At 40.3% G+C, this 24220-nt stretch overlaps 1 protein-coding gene across 2 annotated transcripts in view; it reads left to right on the forward strand.

The window, feature by feature from the left end:
* The window catches only part of CHST9 (carbohydrate sulfotransferase 9), a 287298-nt gene that overhangs the window by 158774 nt on the left and 104304 nt on the right, over positions 1-24220 (forward strand). For both annotated transcript variants that reach the window (XM_004387756.1, XM_004387757.1), the window contains exon 3: positions 255-296. In XM_004387756.1, the coding sequence (XP_004387813.1) occupies positions 255-296 (42 nt within the window). The remainder of the gene's footprint in view (positions 1-254; positions 297-24220) is intronic.

Consider the following 24220-nt stretch of genomic DNA (forward strand, 5'->3'; position numbering starts at 1 on the left):
ACACAAGCTTAGTCTCTTTTCTGACAAAGGTGAGGTAATGCCAGTTTCCTAATGAGTGACACCAAACTTATCCCCTCTTCATTAGCTCAGAAGCACAGGGGAGAGCATATTTTATTTCATGACTTCCCTCTACCCCATTATTTTCTTTGCTAGAAATAGAATATCAGAGATTTTGAGGTTTTTTTATGTGGAAAGGTTTTAAAAAGTCTCCAGATGTAATGGTAATACATAAATTTCTTTCTCTTCCTTTCCAGGATGGGTGCCAGTAAATTACTTGCAGCCTACACCCAGAATCAGTGAGTAGAAAAACTAGAATATCTGAGAACCTCATAGTGTCACTTTTACACACCTCTTCTTAAGATGATAACTGTCATCAGAAAGCACAGCATTGATGTCAGTCTTGGGGTGTATAAAGTTTTGAAGTTGAGGCAGAAGCGTGATCTTTGCCCTCAAGGAATTTACAAAGGAAAGCAAATGCTTTGAAGATAGATTTCTGTTATATCTAGCTTGATCAATAATTAATGTTCATCTTATTTGAAAAACTTTACATTTTGTTTCTATTTTTATTTTTTAAAATATTTAACACTTCAAACATTGGACTACATTCATTTTTCAAAGATGATTTCTTCTATGAATTACAGTAAAATCTTATGAATTCAGATATTACAGTAATACACAATTTTTGACTCTCACTAAGCTGAAATTTACCTTTGAATTGTCTGCAAGGAATACATTTGCTAAGCAAAATAGAGGGAGCACCTGCAACCTATATAAAAAGAATATATTATTTTCATGGCTTTGGCATATACAGTGGTCTTTAGGCAAAAAGATTCAGCCATAAAATAAAGATCCATGTCATTAAGTAGATGTCTCCTTAGACAGATTTTATTGGCAGATCACAGTATTGAAAGCAATAAAACTGCGCTGCTTTCTATAAATTCTGACTTCTATCATTCAGGCTGGCTTCTCCCTTCTCCTCTTCACCTCTCAACCCCTTTTATTACACTTTAGTAAAGTTTACTATTGTGTAATATATAAGCATTTATTAATAGGAGATCAATTTCTATTATTAAAGAAATTTATAAATATAAATTTTGATTTTTCAGACATTCACCTGTAACATTGGTCACCTGGATGACAGTAGTGCATTTACTTTTACAAGAAAAATTACCTGTCATTTCCTTTACATGTATTTTTCATGATTTCATATAGTGGGTGTTTGTTTTTGTTTATTTCATTTTAAAACTCAGTATTTTCACAAAGCTGGCAAGGCAGATTCTTGGCGTAATAGGGAAGATTTGAGATGAGAAAAAATAATCACCAAATCAGACCATGCCCTTCTTGTTCTGGAGCATGTTGAAAAATTAGAGTAGTAACTAAGATACAATTCATTTATTCATTCTTTTATTCATTCATTTATCTGACAAGCATTTAGCCAGAGGCCATGCTTATTGCTTCAAGAGATACAGAGATAAATAAAATTTTCTCCTTGTCTTCATTGTGCTGGCAGCCCATCAATTGAGATAGCGATGAAGACAAATAATTTTCTCATGTTATAAGTGGTGTGTTCTCCTTATATGCAAAATACTTTGGGAGCACAGAGACTATACCGTTAAATCTGGCTAGACGAGTTGGGAAAATATTCATAGCAGGTATAACCCTCTCACCTCTCACCCTTGGCTCACAGCTCCTACCTTAGTCTATATCCAGCCTCCCCTTGCACTTGAGTTTTAGTTCTGTGCCAGCACAAGGAACAGAAAACAAAAAAAAATTTCCACATCCTCTGAAATAGAAAAGTAGAATTTGAGCCAACTTAAAATCAGACGTTGCCCAGTTCAGCGCCATCTTCATGATTGTTTTACCAGCCTGCAAACTACCTATCCCTCACGCCATTAGCATCAGTTCTAGCACTGAATGGTTGCAATAAGCAAGACTGAGCCTCTGCTCCCACACTTGGAAGTGTGGACACTGGGTTATCTCACCAGCCACTATGAAAATGTCCAGTGTCCTACAGAAACGTTTAGTGAGCCTTGGGGACCCCAGGAGAGAGCTGTCAAGATCCATCTTGAAGGTTACTAAACCTACCTCTGAGGGAGATTTGAATTGCTAGAGCACATCCTCAATTTTCCAAATGGCAGTAATAAAGAAAATATAGGCTATATCTGGCACATTATTGACTGCTATTTTAATTAATATAAGACACATTCCTTATTTGGGATCATGTTTGATTTACTCACTCAATAATTATTCATTAAAGATGTACTAAATACAAGGTGCTAGCTACTATTCAAGGTCTTTGAAAATAATGAATATAAGCATCTTCCATGAATGATATTTGAAATATGAGGAATATTTCTCATATTTCTCTCCTGGGGTCCCTAAGGCTCAATGATATTTAAAATATGAGGACTATTTCTCGTATTTCTCTCCTGAGGTCCCAGCGTTAACTAACAGTTTCCATAGGACGCTAGACATTTTAATAGTGGCCAGTGAGAGAAACCCACAGTGCCACACTTCCAAGTGTGGGAACAGAAGCTCAGTCTTGCCTGTTGTAACCAGTAAATTCTGTATCGAGGTCTAGAACTAATACTGATGGCATGAGGGACAGGTAGTTAGCCAAACTGACCAAAATTCTAGGTTTCTGTGAAAATACAATTCAAAGATTCATTGTTGTTAGTTGCCATCGAGTTGGCTCCATCTTATGGCAACCTTGCGTATAACAGAACCAAACATTGCCCGGGTCTGCGTCATCTTCATAATCGTTTTACCAGTTAACATTGAGTCAATTCCAAATCGTTTTGACCCATGTGTGTACTAGAACTGTGCTCCAATGTGATTTTTCATAAGTAGATCTCCAGGCCTTTCTTACGAGGCATCTCTGGGTGGACTCGAACCACCAACCTTTCCGTTAGCAATCAAGCACATTAACCGTTTGCACTACCCAGGAACTCCTCGTAATCATTAGAGGTTGGGAAACCCTAAAACTTCTTCCTCTGTCTCCTTAGGCCTGGCTCCCAAAGCCCACTCTTGTGTGAATGCCAACAAGAATCACAAAAAATTTACCTATAAGCACCTTGCTTCCTATACCTTCCTTTCAGTCAGCTTGTGGTAATCTGCTAATGCGAAGATTGTTCCAGTACATCTTAACATCTCCATCCCCCATGTGTGGAACATCCCTACAGAACTGTGCTGAAGTGCAGCCCATCTCTGCCTTCCCCGGGAAGCGCCAAATGATGATTCTCCTGATTTAGTTTCACATTGTATATTCTCTCCACATCACAAATGCTCACCAGCACTTCCTTGAATGTGTTTTAATCACCTGGTGCTGTGCCAGCCCTACCTCAATGCCCCTAACAAATACCATTTCATTCCTACCTGGATTGTGTGCAGTCATGATTCTACGTCTGCTAAAGGAGCAACTCACTTCATTAAAAACAAACACAGTGACAAAACATCTTTTATCCATCTCATTTCTTCAGCCCTAACTGTAGCTTCCTTCCATTTCCTCATTTAATCAGCATGTCTGCCACTTCTGGGTCTTTGTATATTTTCTTCTTTACACCTCTGTTCTATCTTTTACATATCTCCCCAAACCAAAAATACACAAACCTGTTGTGGTCAAGTCAAATTTGACTCATGGCAACCCCAAGTGTTACAGAGTAGAACTGCTCCATAGGGTTTTCTTGGCTGTAAGCTTGGCAGAAGCAGCTCACCAAGCCTTTCTTCTGCAGCGTTGCTGGGTGGGTTGGAACTGCCAACCTTTAGATTAATAGTCAAGTGCAAACCGTTTGTGCCACCCACAGGCCTTTTATAGTTTATCTTGGTGTACAAGCTTTTGTTTTATTTCCCACTTAGTTGAAAGAACACAAAACTAATGTCCATTCATTAACAAACTCAAAATTAGGAGTATGTGTGCAGCAGCATTTCATTTACATGATTCTCTCCTTGCTCTTAAAAAATCCTTTGCTACGTAATGAAACAGTGTTCACTTTGGGCCAATTCTGTGATTCCTTGACAGCAAGAATACCTACAGCCTGGACTGCAACATCACAGATTTGGAGATCATGATAAAATGTTCAGGACAGAGTCTGAAACTCACATTTTCTGACTTCTGGGTCCTGTACTCCCCTAGGCCTCCATTTACAGAGACTGACAAAAATTTGTCCTTTCTATTTCATGAGTGGAGAGTAATTCAAAATCATTTCTTAGGGTCATCGAACTGAGAAATGTTCCTAGGAATTTCCCAAAGAAAATCTGGCAGGGTTTATGTACCAGCAAAAGGATACACACATTCAAAGATAACACCTTTTAACATATTGATGGCGTACTCTCTCCTGGAGTAAGGGGCCCGATTTGAGAAACAGCTGCAGCAGCAGCGTGTAATTGGAAAGGAAAGTTGCTCCTTGCCGGCTACTGCCGGTGCCGACAGAGAGTTCATACACCTGGTGCTCGCTCAGCCCTGGAGCTCTGCATTCTGTAGGTGCGCTCGGCTCAGCACAGTTCCTGGAAGGGACTCTTGGCTCATGTGTACCTCACGCCCTTGTCTTCACTTGGCTCAAAGATGGGAACGCGCATCCAGTATTCACAAGCACAGCAGACTGCAGAAATGCAGCTCCCATGCCGAAGCCGGAACTCCAGCCACAGCCGGGGCACGGGGCAGGGCATTTTCCAGGGCGCGCTGTGCTCCTTCCTCTGTGCGCATTCTCTGGCGAATGAAGAGAATTGAGAAGAAGGTGCTGTTGTGTTAGAACGAAGGTTAGGGTCACTATTGAAGGGGACAGCTGCCCATATTTTAAGTGCCTTTATCTATCAGCCCTGCACTCCACACACCCGGGAGTGTGCTTCAAATTGTCAGTCATGACATCCTGTTCTGTAAATCCAGGATTACCAAAGCTGTTAGGAAGAGAGAGTTAGAGACTTCTCCAGCCTTCCTGAGCTTATGTGAGAGTTAAGCCTTACAAATCTTTTAAGAATTGATGAACATGATGATATATTAAAAAAAAATATCTGCAGCATAAACCTCCAGATTCGTAGCCAAACAACCTCAGCTGAAAATCCCTTATACTGCAGGAAAGAAAAAAATACTCGTTGTCAGCCTTACCTACTCTCAGACTGACTCCAGATACTCAAACAGCTTGCAAATTCTGTACACACTGGAGCTATCATCCCCACATCCAGAAAAATAAACCATAGAGTTGTTGGGTTCCTTTTCTTTTGGGGATAGAGGAAGGAATGTACATTAGTATTCTTGTACAGTAATAATTAACAAAGAAAAAGTGGCCTCCCACAGTTAATTTAGCTGTTTACTTAAATATTTTTCTGGTACCTATATTACACGAACATATTATTTGAATAAGCTGATCTGCAAGTGTTTTTCCCCTTCTCAGAGAGGTGCAAAGTAATCTATAGGGTCAGGGTTTCCAATCTTTTTGTCTTGCATTAAAATGATCTGTCATTTCCATTGTGGCTACACCCAAAAGTCAATTTTTTGGTCTGGTTAAAGTGCCCTATAGAATAATCCAGTCCTGATGAAAGATGGAATTCTTTCTCAAAGTGTAACTACTCCCCTTGCTGGTATATCATGGCAATGACATTCATCTTGGAAAATTTAATTCAGATTCAGAGTAGGTTTCCTGATAGTTCTTTATCTTTATGTTTTTTGAACTTCACAACAAGTTGAGGCTTCATTTGTATGAAATGGACACATGAATTCTGTCATCACACCTTGTCACCAGGTCAGCTAAGTTGTATGGAATATAAGAATATTTTTAATGCTTCTGCTCTGAATCATGTGGTGGAACTCATGCCTGGAAAATGGGGAAATATTCTAAACGTTGTTTAATAATAAAGTTTTTTTTAAGTAATAGAAGCTCTTAATTTTTAAATTATGTACAGTAAAATGCACAAATCTGAAGTGTTCAGTCCAATGAGTTTTGGCAATTGTAGACACCTGTATAATAGCCACCCAAAATAAGGGTGGATTTCCACACTCCAAGTAGTTCCCTCCTGGCTCTTTCTGGTCGATTTTCACCTGAGGGCACCTCCCCGCCCACCCCAGACAGTCACTTCCTTTCTTCTGTCACCATAGTTCAGTTCGGCCTGTTCTTGTTGCTGTTGTTGTTGGTTGCCGTCATGGTGGCTCTGACTCATGGCAGCCCCACACACAATGGGATGAAACGCAGCCTGGTCCTGCACCATCTTCATGATCATCAGTGTGCCCGAGTCCATTGTTGTACCACTGTGTATTCTGAGTGCCTTTGAACGGAGGGGGCTCATCTTCCAGCACTATATTGGACAGTATTCTATTGTGATCCATAGGGTTTTTATTGGCTAATTTTCAGAAGGAGATCATCAGGCCTTTCTTTCTAGTCTTAGTCTGGAAGTTCCACTAAACCATGGGTGACCCTGCTGGTGTTTGAAATACTGGTGTGTCGTAGGCTGGGTTCTCCAGAGAAGCAAAAACACTAAAGCGTATAAATAAATAGAGAGATTTATATCAAGCAAATAGTTCATACGGTTGTAGGGGCTGGAATGTCCCAAGCCCATGGGTCAGGCTGGAGGCTTCTCCTGATTCATGTAGCCACAGAGGCTGGCGAACCCAAGATTGGCAAGTCAGACGGCAGGGCCCTTGCCCACAGTCTGCAAAGACCGACGAATCCCAAGACTGATAGGCAAGATGGGAGGTAAGCTGCCAGTTCAGGTCCCAAGAACCAGAAGTCAGACAAACAGGAGCTAGCTGCAGGATTCAGAGTGAGCAGAAGCCCCGCGAGCTTTGCCAGAAAGTCTTCCTATATTGGATGAAGGCCACACCCACAAGGAAACTCCCTTTCAACTGACTGGCTACTCACAGCAGATCCCATCATGGAGGTGACCATGTGCCAGACTACATGATAACTGCCAAACCCCTGAGAATCATGGCCCAGCCAAGTTGCCATACAACCTTAGTGATCACATGCTGGTATAGCTTCCAGCATCATAGCAACATGCAAGCCACCACAGTCAGATAAACTAACAGCGGAACCTATTCTTAGATTTCATTAAAAAAAGGAATGATATAGAATATACTCTGTAAAGACTTCCTTAATTTACCAAAATATTTTTGAGATTGTTGCATGTATCAGTAGTTCATTCCTTTTTTATTGCTGAGTAATATTCCATTTTATAACTATACTGCAAATCGTTTATCTATTGTCCTGTTTTTGAACATTTGGTTTGTTTCTAGTTAGGGGCTATTATGGAAAAGATTGCTGTGACCCTTCTTGTTCAAGTCTTTTTGTAAACGTGTTTTCATTCAATTGGATAAATACCAACAAGTAGAATTGCTGGATTGTAAAGTAAAAGCATGTTTAACTTTATAAGAAACTGCCAAAATGTTCACCAGCAATGTTGAAAATTCCAATTGCTCTGTATCCTCACCAACAGGGCGTGTGACATGGTATCTCTTATGGTTTTAAATTGCATATTCCTGATGATTAATGATGTTGATCATCTTTTTATATGCTTATTGGTCATTTGTATATCTTCTTTGTAACGTTTTTTATAAGTAAAATATTTTTGGTAAAATTCAAGCTTTTGCCCATTTATATTGTTAATTGTAGGCATTCTTCATGTATTTTTGGCTATAAGTCCTTTGTCAGATATATGTATTGTAAATATTTTCCCAGTGTGTGGCTTGCTTATTCATTTTATTAAAAGTGCCTTTCAGTGAACAGAACTTTTTAATTTTGATGAAATTAATTATTTTTCCTTATATGGCTAATGCTTTCAGTGCCATCTCAAAGAAATCTTTGTTTACGCCAAGGTTGTGAAGATAGTCTTCTTTTATTCAAAAAGTGGTAATAGCATCTTTTTAAATTAGGAATAATAATAATAAGGAAATTTTGCAGGCAGATAAAGAAATACAACTAAACCACAGGGCTGTCTTTGCACTTCTGTAAGTTTGTGATTATTTGTTAATTTTCAGGTGTCTCCTTGATTTATCCTCCCTTTCTTCTAAGTAATGGATAGTAAGTTTTGGGTGTTTTGAAAATTGTCAGGATTGAGTTAGTAAGAAAGCTACAGTGTGAGGTTTGAATGTCCCTTGTATGATAATGACTTTAGATCTGTGTTTATATTGCAAGTGAATAATGCTATAAAGCATTTTTCACAGTCCTTGAACAATGACTTCAGTTCCAGGAAACTAGATCATGCTATTTCTATTCTTCATCCTTGTCTTTGCAGCAAGAAGATGATAGCAAATTATTGAACATCCCTAAATACTATAGGGTCGCAATGAGTTGGAATCGACTCCACGGCAATGGGTTTGGATTTGGTTTTTTGGTAATGCTATCACTTATTGCATGCAGTGATTTAAATATCCTAAATTTTAATACCTTAAATATGCATACAATGCACATAATATTCTCAACACCTTTACCTACAGCAGACTAAAGAAAGTGCTAGCAATGCAGGGAAACCAAGAACCGGAACTCAATGGGGCTGCCTTGTTTTTCCAGGTCTCGCAAGTTTTCCACCTTTGATAGGGTGCAGTCTTACCACTTTTCTGTTGCTTTCTATTAGTGGAAAATATTTGAGTTTTGCTACTCTGACAAGTGTCCGCCTTACACAGGTTCTGGCTCTTGCAGGTTTTACTGTATTTATTCTTTTGGTTAATATTTATTAATCCATACTATGTGCTAGATGGGAGCCCTGGGGGTGCAGTGATTAAAGTAGTTGGCTGCCAACCAAAAAGTCGGCGGTTCAAACCCACCAGCTGCTCCTTGGAGAAAGTGTAGCAGTCTGCTTCCATAAAGATTTACAGCCTTGGAAACCCTATGGGGCAGTTCTACTCTGTCCTCTAGGGTCGCTGTGAAGTGGAATCGATTTGGCAACAGGGTTTATGTGCTAGACCCTGGATATACAGTGGTGAACAAACAGGCCAGATCCCTGACTTCTAGGCGCTTACTGTATAATTGAGCAGAGTTAGACAAAGATATTCTTAAACAAAGATGTTGTTTTAGATTTTGTCAGATGTTCTGCATGAATATTACAGGTGCTGTGCAAGACACTAAGAGAGAAGACCTGTTTGGGGGAGGCTACCCGAGCAGGTGGCACTTAAGCAGAGACTTATTTGAGAGGGAACCAGCTATATACAAGGGAGGAAGAGCATTCTGCCCAGGAGGAGCCAAGAAAACAAAAACCAAACCAGTTACCATCGAGTCGATTCCAGCTCATGAAGACCCCATCCATGTGCGTCAGTGTAAACCCTGTGCTCCGTACAGTTTTCAATGGCTGATTTTTTTCAAAAGTAGATCACCAGACCTTTCTTGTGAGGTGCTCTGGGTGAATTCGAACCACCAACCTTTCAGTTAACAGCCGTTTGTACCACCCAGGGATTGCATAGGAGGGGGCAGCACGGGTGAAAGCCTTTAGTCTGGTAAAAGCCACTGTTTTCAAGACCAGAGTGGTAGAGTGCAATGAGCAGAGGGGAGAGGGCTGAGGTGAGGTAGGGGAGAAAGGTAACAGTAAGATCATTGTAGGATCTTGTCAGCCATGATTAGGAGTTTATGTTGGTGGGCACTGTCTTGCTTTTTAGGAACTTGTAAGTGAAGCCTCCATTCTTCACAAAATTAGCATGAGGTATTTGTAACTAGAATAAGGAGTATGCATTAATACTTTCGTTTAGAGTCCGTAAAGTCTAACTTCTGTTTATAAGTGGTGATTTATAGTATGTGGTGGTGGGTTGATCAGGACTCACTCACTGGTGTTTCATTGAACAAATTCTTAAGACACAAGGTCCACAGAAGTGTGAGGCAGTGTTAGGGATTGAATCGTGTCCTCCAGAAATGTGTTGAAATCCTGACCACTATACCTGTGACTATAATTCCATTTGAGAGTAGGGTTTTCTTTGTTGTGTTTAATAAGGCCATATCAATGTAGGGTATGTCTTAAACCTAATGATGTTTGAGATATAAAAAGCTCAGATTAGACATAGTGAGAAGCAGTCACAAATGGAGGAAAGCTAGGTGCCACCTGGAGATCCAAGGAACAGAATCTGAAAGAGACAAAGCTCTTCCCCTGAGCTGACAGAGAGCCTTCCGCTAGAGCTGTGCTCTGATTTGGACTTCTAGCCTCCTAAACTATGAGAAAATAAATTTCTTTTCTTTAAAACCACCCATTTGTGCTGTTCCTCTTACAGCAGCAATAAGAAACAGACAAGTGGAGAGGGAGTAAACTGATCTGGTGGCTTTGGGCTTAAAATGCGCATGAGGGACAGCAGGTGCATGCGCCTGGATATATTGAAGAAGCAGGTTTAAGGCCAAAAGTCAGCTAATTAGGTTAAGGCAAAATCACGAAATAATGTCCAAGATTTAGAATGAGACCACATGAGGAACACGAAACCTCACATACACCAGTGAGTAATTCTGAGGTAGAGGCTGAATGGAGAGAAACTGGAAGCAGGCAATTCCACTAAAAAGGGTTTATATGAGTCTTGATAAATTACCCAAAATGGTAAAGGAAAGGAAGGCAGAAAACCAAGAATTGTTGTACTGTAGAGGCACCTACCAGTTGGTTGGGTTTGCTGATTAATTTTTCAAGACCAGCCTAGTGTCCTGGAATATGGGAGCCATTACTTTCGAACTTTAGATGTAAATCTGTAGATAACCTCAGTTTTTGTAATGTAGTAGTTTGAGGAGCTGTGTTTACAACACTAAGTATATTTTTGTTGAGTTGGTTGCAGAAACATTAGTTTTAACCAATCTGTGATTCTTTAAAAGGTTTTCCATTCATTAGATCATTTTTTTCCATACCTCCTGAGGCTAAATTTGGCTAGTTGATATCACTGTGGAATTGGAACATAGGAACATACAACTAATTTCCTCATTTTACTTTTAAATTAGTTTTTTTGTGTTAACTAAAATTGAAATGTTTCGATTATGAATAATGCCAAGATGAATGGGTACACTTCATTGACTTTAATGAAGTGCACATGTTCTTGCAGGCTTGTGAACGACTGCATGGTAGCGCTCCTGAATCTTGTTATTTAATATTTGCTGCACTCACATATTTTATTTATGATAATACCACAATCATGGCTCTTTAATTTTATGAACACGATTTAACTTAAAATTTTTGTCTTTTCAACTTTTCCAAGAGATTGATGTTATCAAGAATTTGTCCAACCCATTTTTAAATATTAGAAGTTGACAGTCAATTTCATACATTTAAATCAGCAAACATTCACTACATGCCTGTTATTTGAAAGGCACTGTGCCAGGAGACTAATTTGCAAGAATAAACAGATCATCTAGATAATTTAAACTTCAAAATGAAATTTTTTATCTTCAGTGATCAGAATAAAGTGTATATAGTAAGTTAAATACCAAACATCTGCTGCTAATATACGCAGAAGAGAAGAGCAACTAGGAAAATGATATTAATTGCAAAGTACCCTGCGAATTTTTTTTTTAAACTGTGGAGTCCCTTCTTGAGTTAAATCATTATTGATTATCAGAAGAGTAAAATGTGTTCAGATGCTCATAAACATTTATATTTCATATCATATACCCAGGGCTTCAGGCACAAGCTATGGTTTTCTTGTTTGTTTGCTTTTGCTAAATTTTTTCATGCCAAACAAATGAGCAAATTATAAAAGCACATTTAAATTGACAGCTGTTCACTCAATATTAGAATGAATGTACCAATATTGTATGTTAAGGAGCTTTGAGGTGAACAATATATACAGCATATGTAGCATGCTCTGAACACTGGCTATTGCTATTACATGCCCAGACTGGGCTAGTGTTGTAGACTGCACAGATCCATGGAATGAACACTTACTAACACTACTCTCCTTATTGCTGTTGGATCCATTGCATGTGTCATGAAAATCCTTACTACATGAATCATACAGTCCTTTATTTCATGAATAAAAGAGTTTAAATGGCTGTGCCCCTCAAGGAGCCCTGGTGGTGTAGTGGTTAAAGCACTTGGCTGCTAACCAAAAGGTTGGTGGTTCAAACCCACTAGCCACTCCACAGGAGAAAGATGTGACAGTCTGCTTCTGTAAATATTTACAGCCTTGGCAACCCTGTGGGGCAATTCTACTCTGTCCTGCAGGGTTGCTGTAAGTCAGAATTGACTTGATGGCAGTGAGCGGGCCCAAGCTAATACACTAAGCAAAAGAATTAGATCTAGAAGTCAGGAGTCCACTCTCCTGGCTTGAAGGAGGTATATTACACAGGTAACATATACACTACAGGGATGGCCTAATATCTTGCATGCTGGAAAGTTTCTGTGTGCGCATGATCTAATTTCACGTCCAGTTTCATAGTCTGCAATTCAGATAGCTCCTAGCTACAATTGTTAGCCCCATGCTCAAAAATCTTGAGGATAAATTTATTCAATATCTTGTTATATTTTGTGCTCTTAACTTATAGATTGTATGTCCAGAACTACAGTTCTAAATCCACTATATCCTTCTGTGTGATTTGGGGAAACTCACTCAACCTCTCTGAGCTCTGGGTTTGTTTTTGTTGGTTTTGATTTCCATTTACATGCCAAAGTGCTTTGTAAACAGTAAAGAACCATGTCAATGACAATTAACAACTATAAATATATGTATTTGCTGGTTTGGGGCTTGGGTGCACACCCATGGCATCAGAGGCTGGGAGGAGGTTTGTGTCCCCTTCCACCAGCTTCCTATGGAAAGACATGTTGGGTCCAGGACACAGATGATGTACCTGTGCTCCAAGAGCGGGGGACCATACTCCTCTTTACAACTTTGCCCTTATAAAAAGCCAAGTATGCTAGGTATTGTCAGGACATGCCAGCTGCTAGCTGCTAGCTCCTAGCTCCTGCCAAAGTAAAGTATTATAATGGCATGTGCAAAGACCTGGAGTTAGAAAACCAGAAGGGAAGAACATGCTTGGCATTTCTCAAGCTGAAAGAATTGAAGAAAAAATTCAAGCCTCGAGTTGCAATGTTGAAGGATTCTGTGGGAAAAATACAGAGTGAGACCGGAAGCATTACAAGATTGAAGGAATACACAGTCACTATACCAATAAGAATTGGTCAACGTTCAGTCATTTCAGGAGGTAACATATGATCAAGAACCGATGGTACTGAAGGAAGAAGTCCAAGCTGCATTGAAGACACTGACAAAAAAACAAGGCTCCAGGAATTGACGAAATACCAACTATTTCAACAAATGGATGCAGCACTGGAAGTGCTCATTTGTCTGTGCCAAGAAACTTGGAAGACAGCTACTGGACCAACCAACTGGAAGAGATCCATATTTATGCCTATTCCAAAGAAAGGTGATCCAGCAGAATGTGGAAATTATCAAACAATATCATTAATATCACACACAAGTAAAATTTTGCTGAAGATTGTTCAAAAGCAGTTGCAGTGGTACATCGACAGGGAACTGCCAGAAATTCAAGCCAGATTCAGAAGAGGACGTGGATGAGGGATGGCTTTGCTGATGTCAGATGGATCTTGGCTGAAAGCAGAGAATGCCAGAAAGATGTTTACCTGTGTTTTCTTGACTATGCAAAAACATTCTTCTGTGTGGATCACAACAAATTATGGATAACATTGCAAAGAATGGGAATGCCAGAACACTTAATTGTGCTCATGAGGAACCTGTACATAGACCAAGAGGCAGTCATTTGAACAGAACAAGGGTGATACTGCATAGTTTAAAGTCAGGAAAGGTGTGCCTCAGGGTTGTATTCTTTCACCATACTTATTCGATCTGTATGCTGAGCAAATAATTCCAGAAGCTGGACTATATGAAGAAGAATGGGGCATAAAAGAATTGGAGGAAGACTTATTAACAACCTATGTTATGCAGACGACACAACTTTGCTTGCTGAAAGTGAAGAGGACTTGAAGCACTCACTGATGAAGATCGAGGACTACAGCTTTCAGTATAGATTACACCTCCAAATAAAACAAAGATCCTTACAAGTGGACCAATAAGTCACATCATAATAAACGAGAAAAGTTTGAGTTGTCGAGGACTTCATTTTACTTGGATCCACAATCAACACCCATGGAAGCAGGAAATCAAACAATGCATTGCATTGGCAAATCTGCTGCAAAAGACCTCTGTAAAGTGTTAAAAAGCAAAGATGTCACTTTAAGGACTAAGATGCACCCGACCCAAGCCATGGTGTTTTCAATTGCCTCTTATGCAATGGAAAGCTGGGCAATGAATAAGGAAGATTGAAGAAGAATTGACACCTTTGAATTACAGTGTTGGTGAAGAATATTGAATATACCATGGACTGCCAAAAGAATGAACAAATCTGTCTTGGAATAAGTACAGCCATAATGCTCCTCAGAAGTGAAGATGGCAAGACTGCATCTCACATACTTTGGACATGTTATCAGGAGGGATCAGTCCCTGGAGAAGGACATCATGCTTGGTAAAGTAGAGGGTCAGTGAAAAAGAGGAAGACCCTCAGTGAGATGGATTGACATAGTGGCTGCAACAATGATTGTGAGGATGGTGAAGGACCAGGCAGTGTTTTGTTCTATTGTACATTGGGTCGCTATGAGTTGGAAGCAACTCGACGACACCTAACAACAACAGCAGCAGCACCTGCCAACCTTGTGGGAATTTGAATTCATGAATCACCTCTCCTGATGAGGGGAAGTGGGCAGCTGAAGCCAGGAGTTTAGCTCGTCGCCCAGCAACCCAGAGACGCCTTCTGTGTCACTCACTGGACAAGCCTACTTGTCTCCTGAAGACTAAAAGTTTGGAAACTTTTAAGTAAGAAAATAGATACAATGGACAGTTTTTTCAGCAATTTCAAGCTAAAAAGGAACACCACATTTACTTCTACTGTCTTATTTCTTAAAGGATCTCCCTTTTTCCATTTCCACCTTACCTCTGTGGTCTACCTTTCACTTCCTCCCTTGGATGGCTATTCTAGTCTTCTGGTTGAACTTCCTAAGGCTGCCTCCACTTCTCTAACCCCTAGCTTGCCTCTTCCAGATGAATGTTATAAAATGTGCCCTTGTCCTGATTTTCCCTGGCTGTGAATGGCTCTCAGAGTTTTCATAATCTGGCCCTGGCTTTCCAGTTCTTTCTGGGCTCCGTGCCCTCCCTTCCACTCACACCAGACTTCTCATGGACCTTGCTTAGGCTATCTGCAACCCTGACTGGATGGATTTTTTGATGTGTGTTTGTGCTACACCAGTAAAGCTTTCTGTCCTGCTAAAACAACTCCTGTGTGTTCTCCAAGACTCATGTCCCCCTACTTTGTGTGGTAGGTGTCCGTGAAGCTTTCCTAATCATTGCAAGCCATACTGGTCTCTCACTTATCTACACTCATATTAGTAATTAAATGCTGAACAGTTTGGGATTTAATTGTTACCACAATTGCTCAACCTCCTCTCTTCCCAGGTGAGTCAAGGGATTGTGCTATGAACTTCTGTTGTATCATTCCTTACCCTTCCCACACTGGACGCTTAAAAACTACCTCCTTATGGATTAATTGAGTGACCATGGATAAGTATGTGTAGGTGAAAGATTCAGGTCTATTTCCTTTTCTCCCACCATCAACCTTCCTCCTGTTGCTTTGTGCTTGATCCTGGCTTTCTTTCTCTCTCTTGGGCATTACAAGCCCTTGGACTCTGGAGTCAGTTGAACTGGGCTCAAGCCCTGGCCCTTGAAAAATTATTTAACCTCTCTAAGCCTCAGTTACTCACAGGCATAATCTCTGCAGGAGTATACAGCTTCAGCAGCTGGTGGCCTGAGCCCCTTAGGGACAGTCCCAGCACAAAATTATCAGTCAAATATTGAGATGGATTTTCCACAATCTTTGAGACAAATTCTTACACATCTGCTGAGCCTGTATGACACAGTAATGATAGATACCAATTCTTGAGCATTACCAAATTCAGGAACTCTATCCTATTTAATCCTCAAAGCAACTGTATACAGCAGATATTATTATCTTCATGTTGTAGACAAGAAACCCAAGGTTCAGAGGAATTATTTCTCGTCTCTAGCCCCACAGGTAGTAGATGTGGCATTAGGGTACAAACCTGAGATGGTAGAACCCGAAACCTGACGCTCCTTCCATTCTACTTGCCCTGGTTCTATCCTGGTGGAACACTGGAAATGCCACATGATCACAGAGAACATTTATCTTGACTTGTTTTTACAATTATTTCAAGTCATGTAACATAGGTACATATGCAGTAATGTAATATAAGACAGGTGCACAAGGAGATGGACTTTTTTCTCCACATGTCACTAAAATGTTAATAGTGTGAAAGAGGACAGTTGAAGTGAGAAAAAAATGATATATCATGAGAGGTGACATCACCTAAATCCTAGACTAAAAGCTAAGGATACTTTATTGCACTTTCAGCCAATGAGTATTATTTTGTGATCTTAAATAAATTTACTTCCTATGAAAATTTTAAAAAAGCTAAGATACTATGTATTATAAAGGAAATTTATTACTATGATTTAATTATATCTAATTAAATAACCCATCATCTTGGAAAACAGTTTGGAGGTTCCTCAATAAGTTAACCATAGAATTACCATAGGACCCAGCAATCCACTTGTAAGTATATACCCAAAAGAATTGAAAGCAGGTACTCAAACAAATGCTTGTACATGAATGTTCATAGCACCACTATTCACAATAGGCAAAAGGTGGAAACAACCCAAATGTTCATCAACAGATGAATCGATAAAAAATTTCAGCATGTACCTACAGTAGAATACTGTACACCTATAAAGAGAAATTGGGAGAAAAGACCTGGCAATCTGCTCCCTTAAAGTTTACAGCCTAGGAAACCCTATAGGGTAGTTCTTCTCCATTCTATAGGGTCGGTATGAGTTGGAATCAACTCAACGGCACACAACAACAACAACGATAAAGAGAAATAAAGTTATGATACATAGATGAACTTGAAAACGTTATGCTAAGTGAAAAAGCCAGAAAGAAAAGGTCACATATTGTGATTCCATTTATATGAAATACCCACAGTAGATAACTCCAGAGAGACATAAAGCAGATTGGTGGTTGCCAGGGGCTGTGTGGAAGGGGAAATAGGCAGCGACTGCTTAATGAGTATGGAGTTTTTTTCTGGAGTGATGAAAATGTTTTGTAACTAGATAGACCTGGTCTTTGCAGACATTGTGAATGTATTAAATGCCACCAAACTGTGCACTTTAAAATGGTTAATTTTATGCTGTGTGAATTTTACCTCAATTAAAAAGAGAATTTAGCGTTCTTGGAAACACCTCCTGCATCTAGGACGTACAAGCTTGTGCAGAAATCAGAAACGAAAGGGTGATGTAAATGAAAACAGTAAAAGCTGTTTTACTTCAGCAACTATGCTTTCAGGCTTCACCTCCTGGGCTTATGGTACTAAGTGTGTATTTCTGAAGCATCGCGAAGTAAGTTACCATGGATTTTAGTCTACCAAAGGCGAAAAGAAAAGAAAAGGAGAGCATAAAGGAAATGGGAAGAGTGCTTTTTCACCATTCAAGAATGTGAAAGAACTTCAGAGGTTTTGTTTCAGAAGAGATGTTTTTAATAGTATTTGATGGTCCCTTTTCCACAGAGCCACAAAATAATAAAAACTTATTTAATTTTCCACTCCATTACTTCTCAAAATACAGGACCAAGTGAAGGAGTACCCTTACAGATTGCATGCCACGTCAAAAACGTATTGCTGTATTTATTGACCTTTTTTTCACTCATTTTTTCTCTAATATTTTAATTCCAAACTGAAGGAAGGGACATTATACTGAGACCAGATCTTAGTCTGATGATGACTTGGCAACCTCCATTAACCCTAAAATCTGTGCTCATTTTTTTAACTAAAGTATCCTGAACAACAAATTCAAATTATCCAGGCTTCATTAAGCAATAATGCACAGAGAACATGATGCTGGGGTGTGGAGCATGCTACAATGAATGTGCAAACTCCTTGCCTCCTAGAAGTTAATTCTGTGCCATGTTCACAGACAACGGAGGTCACCAATTCATGGAACAGGCTCCTCAGGCCACACACGTAGTCATTATAGGCTTTCCTCGTCCATAAAATGCAGTGCAGTTTGGGCTGGAGGGAAGATTAAATGATCTTTAAGCTCCTTTTCAACATTAGAAGCTTGAGATTCCCTGACTGAATCAGATTTACATATATTCACAAATCAGTAAGAAACTGTTAAGTAGAATCCAACAGGGCCTCCTATATCTTCAATTCCTTGATGTTGATAGCACAAACCTTACTGATGAAGATCAACAACTATAGCCTTCAGTATGGATTACACCTCAACATAAAGAAAACAATAATCCTCACAACTGGACCAATAAGCAACATCATGATAAATGGAGAAAATATTGAAGTTGTCAAGGATTTCATTTTACTTGGATCCTCAGTGAATGCCCATGGAAGCAGCAGTCAAGAAATCAAACGATGCACCGAATTGGGCAATCTGCTGCAAAAGACCTTTTTAAAGTATTAAAAAGCAAAGATGTCACCTTGAAGACTAAGGTGCATCTGACCCAAGCCATGGTATGTTCAATTGCCTCTTACACAATGGAAAGCTGGATAATGGATAAGGAAGACCAAAGAAGAATTGATGCATTTGAATAATAGTGTTGGTGAAGAATACTGAATATACCGTGGACTGCCAAAAGAATGAACAAATCTGTCTTGGAAGAAGTACAACCAGAATGCTCCTTAGAAGCGAGGATGGCAAGAGTTCATCTCAGGTAATTTGGATCTGTTGTCATGAGGGACCAGTCCCTGGAGAAGGACATCATGCTTGGTGAAGCAGAAGGTCAGTGAAAAAGAGGAAGACCCTCAACGAGATGGATTGACACAGTGGCTGCAACAATGGGCTCAAACACAGCAATGATTATGAAGATGGCACAGGACCGGCAGTGTTTTGTTCTCTTGTACATAGGGTCACTATGAGTCGGAACAGACTCGACAGCACCTGACAACGTGTTTCTGTATGTGAGAGAGCAGAGCACAGGGAGGGAGGAGGAATCATGCCTGCAAGTGAGTCCTTGGTTTCAGTCGTAAGTGTCAGTATTTTTGACAAAGAAAAGGAAAAAAAAAAACCAAGATCCTGCCACGACACTATGTCTCAAGGTTGAAGGGCCATTGAAGACAGCTCTGTGTGGTTGTATGGTGCCAGAAAAGATACAATTAGAAATACCAATATTATGGAGTACATTCTCTGAGCCCAGCTTGTGCTTTGTGCTAAAGGAATAGAAGAGCAAAAAGGAAGGTAGGGATAAGAAATAGATAAAGGAGAGCAGTTTGGGAGCAGCATGAATGAAAGCCTGCCTCTTAGTCTAGCAAGGAACTATTTTTGCAATCAATTTGCGGTTTCTGCAATGCAGTGTTTTCATCTGAAACTGCTCAAAACGTGCTTACTATTTCAAGGCCAAGTTGTGGAGAATTACAAATTATGAGAACTGCCCTTAACTTTTATTGCTTTTAATAGAGCATGTTCAAGAGGGACAAATCTAAGAGGGGAGATACAGGTTTCCCCCGCTATCCGAAAGCAGAGCGTTCCTATGAGACCTTTTATAAGCCTACATGGCATAAAGTGAGGCAGCAAGTGACCCTATATGACAGAGTAGAACTGCTCCATAGGGTTTCTAGGGAGCAGCTAGCAGATTCCAACAGCCGACTTTTTGGTTAGCAGCCGAGCTCTTAATCACTGTGCCACCAAGGCTCTGAACCACAATTCATTTATATGGGAAAATTTCTGAGCATTCCCAGACCCGAAAAATAACCTACCAAATCATACCATACAACACGTAAAACCTAAAATAACACTAATATAGTCAAAGCAGGAATGATATGATAAATTTTGGTAAAGCACAGAGGCACACAGACAATTCAAAACTATGGCGGCTTGATGCTGAGATGCTGAATGTAGTTCCTGGAATGTAGTTCCTGGGGAAGGAGCTTGGCCAGGACCGAGACATCCCTTAACTGGGACACAGGCCCTGAGGGCCACCCCCTTTCCTGGGTAGGACTGCCACCCACCCCCTCACCCCCTGCCGCTGTCACCACCCTCTCCAGCTCCTGCTCCTGAGAGTGTCCAGCATGTCAGCCTTCCTGAAGGGACTGGGAACCCACCTCCCCACCCCACCCCCGCCACACACACCAGGCATGGCGGAAGCTAGGCAGAGAGGGGGCAAGGCAAGGACAGAGGCCAAGGTGCCTGGGAAGAAGCCAGGAAGGAGGAGCCAAATCAGCCCTGCCACTGGCTCTCGCTGGCACCTGGGGTCAAGGCCCTTAGAGAGAGGCAGACAGCCTGGGGGAGGGGCTTGATTGGCCTCAGCTTCTGGGTGCCACTGCAGCTGGCTCCCTCTCCTAGGGGGAGGGTGTGGAGACCAGCCCCCGGCTTCCCTGCCTAGGCTCTCTGGGAGGCTGGAGACTGTTGATCATGCCCTGCTGGGAGCCTAGAGAGAGGGGGTGGACTAAAGAAGCATGGTGGGAAACCGGTATATCGAAGAAAGGCGGGGGGCGCTACTTGGAGCCTCACTGTGCTGCCCTTTGTTTACCCTTAGGAAGCTGTGGAAGGCCCTGAGGCCCTAGGTGGGGGGTGAGGCCACTTTTCGCTGCTTCGGGGTGCACACTCCCTGCAAAACAAACGCTGAACTCTATTTCCGCTTTTTCCTAAAAGAGAAAATCTTCTTCAGATTTCTTTTGGTTAGTGAAAACAGGTACTAATGTAGGTCTTTCTTAAAAGCGAAGTGGCATAAAGCAAACTTTTGGAAAGCAGGGGATACCTGTAATTCTTGTAACATTTATGTCTGATACACCGGTAGTCCCCAACTTTCAATGGGATTCAGTTCAGATGATTCCATCGTAAGTCAGTTCTGAGTAAGTCTAATACCTCTTTTTTTTTTGAAGTTTTCGTTATTATTGGCTTTTATTATCAGCATCTTTATAAATCCAGCAGTGTTTTGAACAGTAAAGCATAAAATTGAACATCTTCGAGTGAACATCTGACAATGATAACATCATCAAAATTACACACTGAAACATATTACTAACAAACCAAAAAACCAAACCCAGTACCTGGAGTTGATTCGGACTCAATTACTAATAATAAGATGTAAAAATTAAGCAAAGGTTCATCATAACTCGAATACATTGTAAGTGGGGCACTTACTCTCATATTGATTGTTCTTGAAAATACTTAAAAGACCACTTGACCATTCCCATATTATTCCTCTAGTTAGATGATTGTCTGAAATGACTATTTTATACCTTCTCAGTTTAAACATTTATTCCCCCAACTCACACCCTCCACATGTCCTCTCCTCAGTGGATGACCTTGCTTCAGGTCTCAGAGAAGTTAACAGAAGCCACCACTGAGAACTGTCTCAAATATCTATGCCAAATCTGTAAACCCATCCTTCCATCCTGCTACAATGGAAGAGATGGCCCACCTCCTATCAAAGGTGGCTGCTCCAGATCCCATCTATTCCTAGCCTCCCGGGATCTATGATGAGTTACTCCTTTTTTTTCCTGCATCTCCAAATTCTTCCTCTCTGCTGGTTGTTTTCTATCACTATCTGCAATTATCTATTTTCTCATTAAAAAAAAAAAAAAGTCCTCCCTAAATCCTGTATTCCCTTCCAGCTACTGCTATTTTTCCCCTCTGCATCCTCTCTCCCCCATTCACTCCCAGTCTGCTCCAATCTGGCTTCTGCCCCAACAGCTCCACTGACTTATCCTTGTTCATGACCTCCATGTTGTTAAATTGCTTCTCTTCATCTTACTACCCTCTTCTTGAAAACCAGAGTTTCCTTCTACTTCTCTGTTTCTTCTCCATCACTTTGAGGCGCCGTCTTCCCCCTTCTGAATGTTACATCTTACATTCTTCAATTGATCCTAGATCCACTTTGATCTTTATTATGCACTCACTCCCTAGTGGTTTTATCCACTCCTGTAGACCAATCTCTCTTCTCCAAATTCTGTCTTCAGAACATCAGAGCCATTTAGCCAACTGTCTATTGATATCTCATTAATGACTCTTGCCTCAGACTTGCTCCTCCTTCAACTTAACCCATGTAGTAAATGCTACCTAATGGAAACATGGGACTTGATGCTTTTCTTCTTTGGCTCACATATTCAATTATTAAACTGTGTCAATTTTACTTCCAAAATATATGTCATGCTGTCTCTTTCGTTCCTTCTCCACCTGCCACCATCTCTCACTTAGCCTATGGGAACAGCCTCCTAAATGCTCTCCCAGCATCCACTCTGACTCATCCAATGCCGTTGTCCACATCACTGCCAGAATGAATTTTTTAAAATGTAGATCTGAGCACGTCATCCATAGCTTGAAATGTTTCCGGTGCTTCCCACTATCCTTCAAATAAAATGCAGATTCCTTTATATGGTATTACATGACCTGCCCTCCCCTTGCCTCCGTCCCTCGTCCTACTTCCTCTACTCTACTCTTTTACTCTGCTCTGTTCGCCCTTCTGCTGAAGGAGCTTCTCAGCAGAGTGATCACACAGGCTACTTTCTGTGTGCATGCTTTTCTTTGTGCCTGAAATTCTCTTCCCATCTCATCCCATCCACCTCTCCCGACTTCTAAGCTTTGCCTTGGGTTCAATATAAATATCACTCCCTTTGGGAGGAAGGAGGCCATCAAGTCATCTTTCATGACTAAGTTTGCTCTCCCTGCTCTGTGCTATCTTACTTCTCCATTATATCAGTTACCATAATTGTGATTTATAATTCTCGTGGTAATTTTATTTGACATGTGTCTCCCACCAAACTATATTTACCCCCGAATCTCCATCAGTTTGTGTATTTCCTAATAATTATATAGTAGGTCTCAAAAAGTTTTGTTGACTGAATAAATGAATGAAGAAGCTCTTCTTTTTTCTCTCTCCTTTAAAATCTTCTTTCCAGCCACTTCGAATTTGTCTTATACGGGTTTCCAAACTCGTAAAGAAAAATCTGTATGAAAAGTACAAACAGCTTTGGTTCTGTTTTAGTTCCTAGTCTTAACCCATTCTCTCTGGGCTATTTGCACTGTTTTTTTTTTGTTCCTAAGCTACAAAAAGAGGAACTAAGGATATTAAATAATACAGGCAGAATTTAAAACCGTGAATACATTGTGTCATTCCCACAGCATGATACAATTTGTTAGCTTCCATTTGTTTGAATACTCTGTGGCTCACCTGAGTTTGTACCATGTGTCATACTCCACACTCCATCGGGCTGCCTCCTATATTAGGCACCCTTCATGAATTGTGTTGATCCACATTTTCCTTTTGACAGATGTGATGAAGTTTGAGACATTTATATTTAATGTTATCAATGTGAACTCTGACATTATCCATTTTCTACTTTTTTATGGTCTATTTTTTTTAATGTTTTCAGTTTTAAGTAGCTAAAAGTACATCTCAACAATATAGATGTCTCTACCCACAGTTGCATTTTGATATTTCTGCTTGTAATTCTCCTGGCTTTTGTGGGATTAGTAATTCCCAAAATAAATAAATGTTTATTTGTCATCCCAATTTATATTTTGCAGTAACAATGATGCACGGTCTTTTGGGCCCAACAAGTGCAATATCACTGTATGATTAAATCAAAGGGATAATCAACTATTGAAGAGTAGTGTCCAAGAAGAGCAACATGGATCTTCTAAGGTTCCATCATCTCTCATAGGCAAAGTTAGTCTCAGATGAAGCAGGTCTGTGCCTGCTTTTTGAGAAGAGGCCCAAAGTCACAAATACATTCCTCCTACCCGTCCTCTGATGCCTCTTTACCAGGAGACAGCATCTCATTACAAAATTGGAGGAACTAGTTAAGTAGAAATAATTCATAAAGAAGTCACGTATTATCAACAATTCACACTTGGGTATAAAAGATTAAAATCAGAGTTTCTCCACTGAGAAGACTTTGATACCAGGGTGATGATCGTCATGTTGGATTTGAAATTTTAAGAGGTTGAGGTGAGTTCAGTGGAAGAAATGGGAATGCACACACATGCACAATCCCATGAATACACACACACATTCACACTCTTACACTCGGTCACACACACACACACTCTTACACACACACAATGGAGACAGGAGTATGGAACACATATTGTGCCCTCTTTCCTACTCTCAGGCTGTGCTTGTTATTATCAAGACAAGATCACCAACTCTGGATTCCTGCCCATTCACCAGTGCCCTGTTCACTGGCACTGAAG

Source organism: Trichechus manatus, unplaced genomic scaffold, assembly GCF_000243295.1.
Source record: "Trichechus manatus latirostris isolate Lorelei unplaced genomic scaffold, TriManLat1.0 scaffold00193, whole genome shotgun sequence".
NCBI classification, from domain to species: domain Eukaryota; kingdom Metazoa; phylum Chordata; class Mammalia; order Sirenia; family Trichechidae; genus Trichechus; species Trichechus manatus.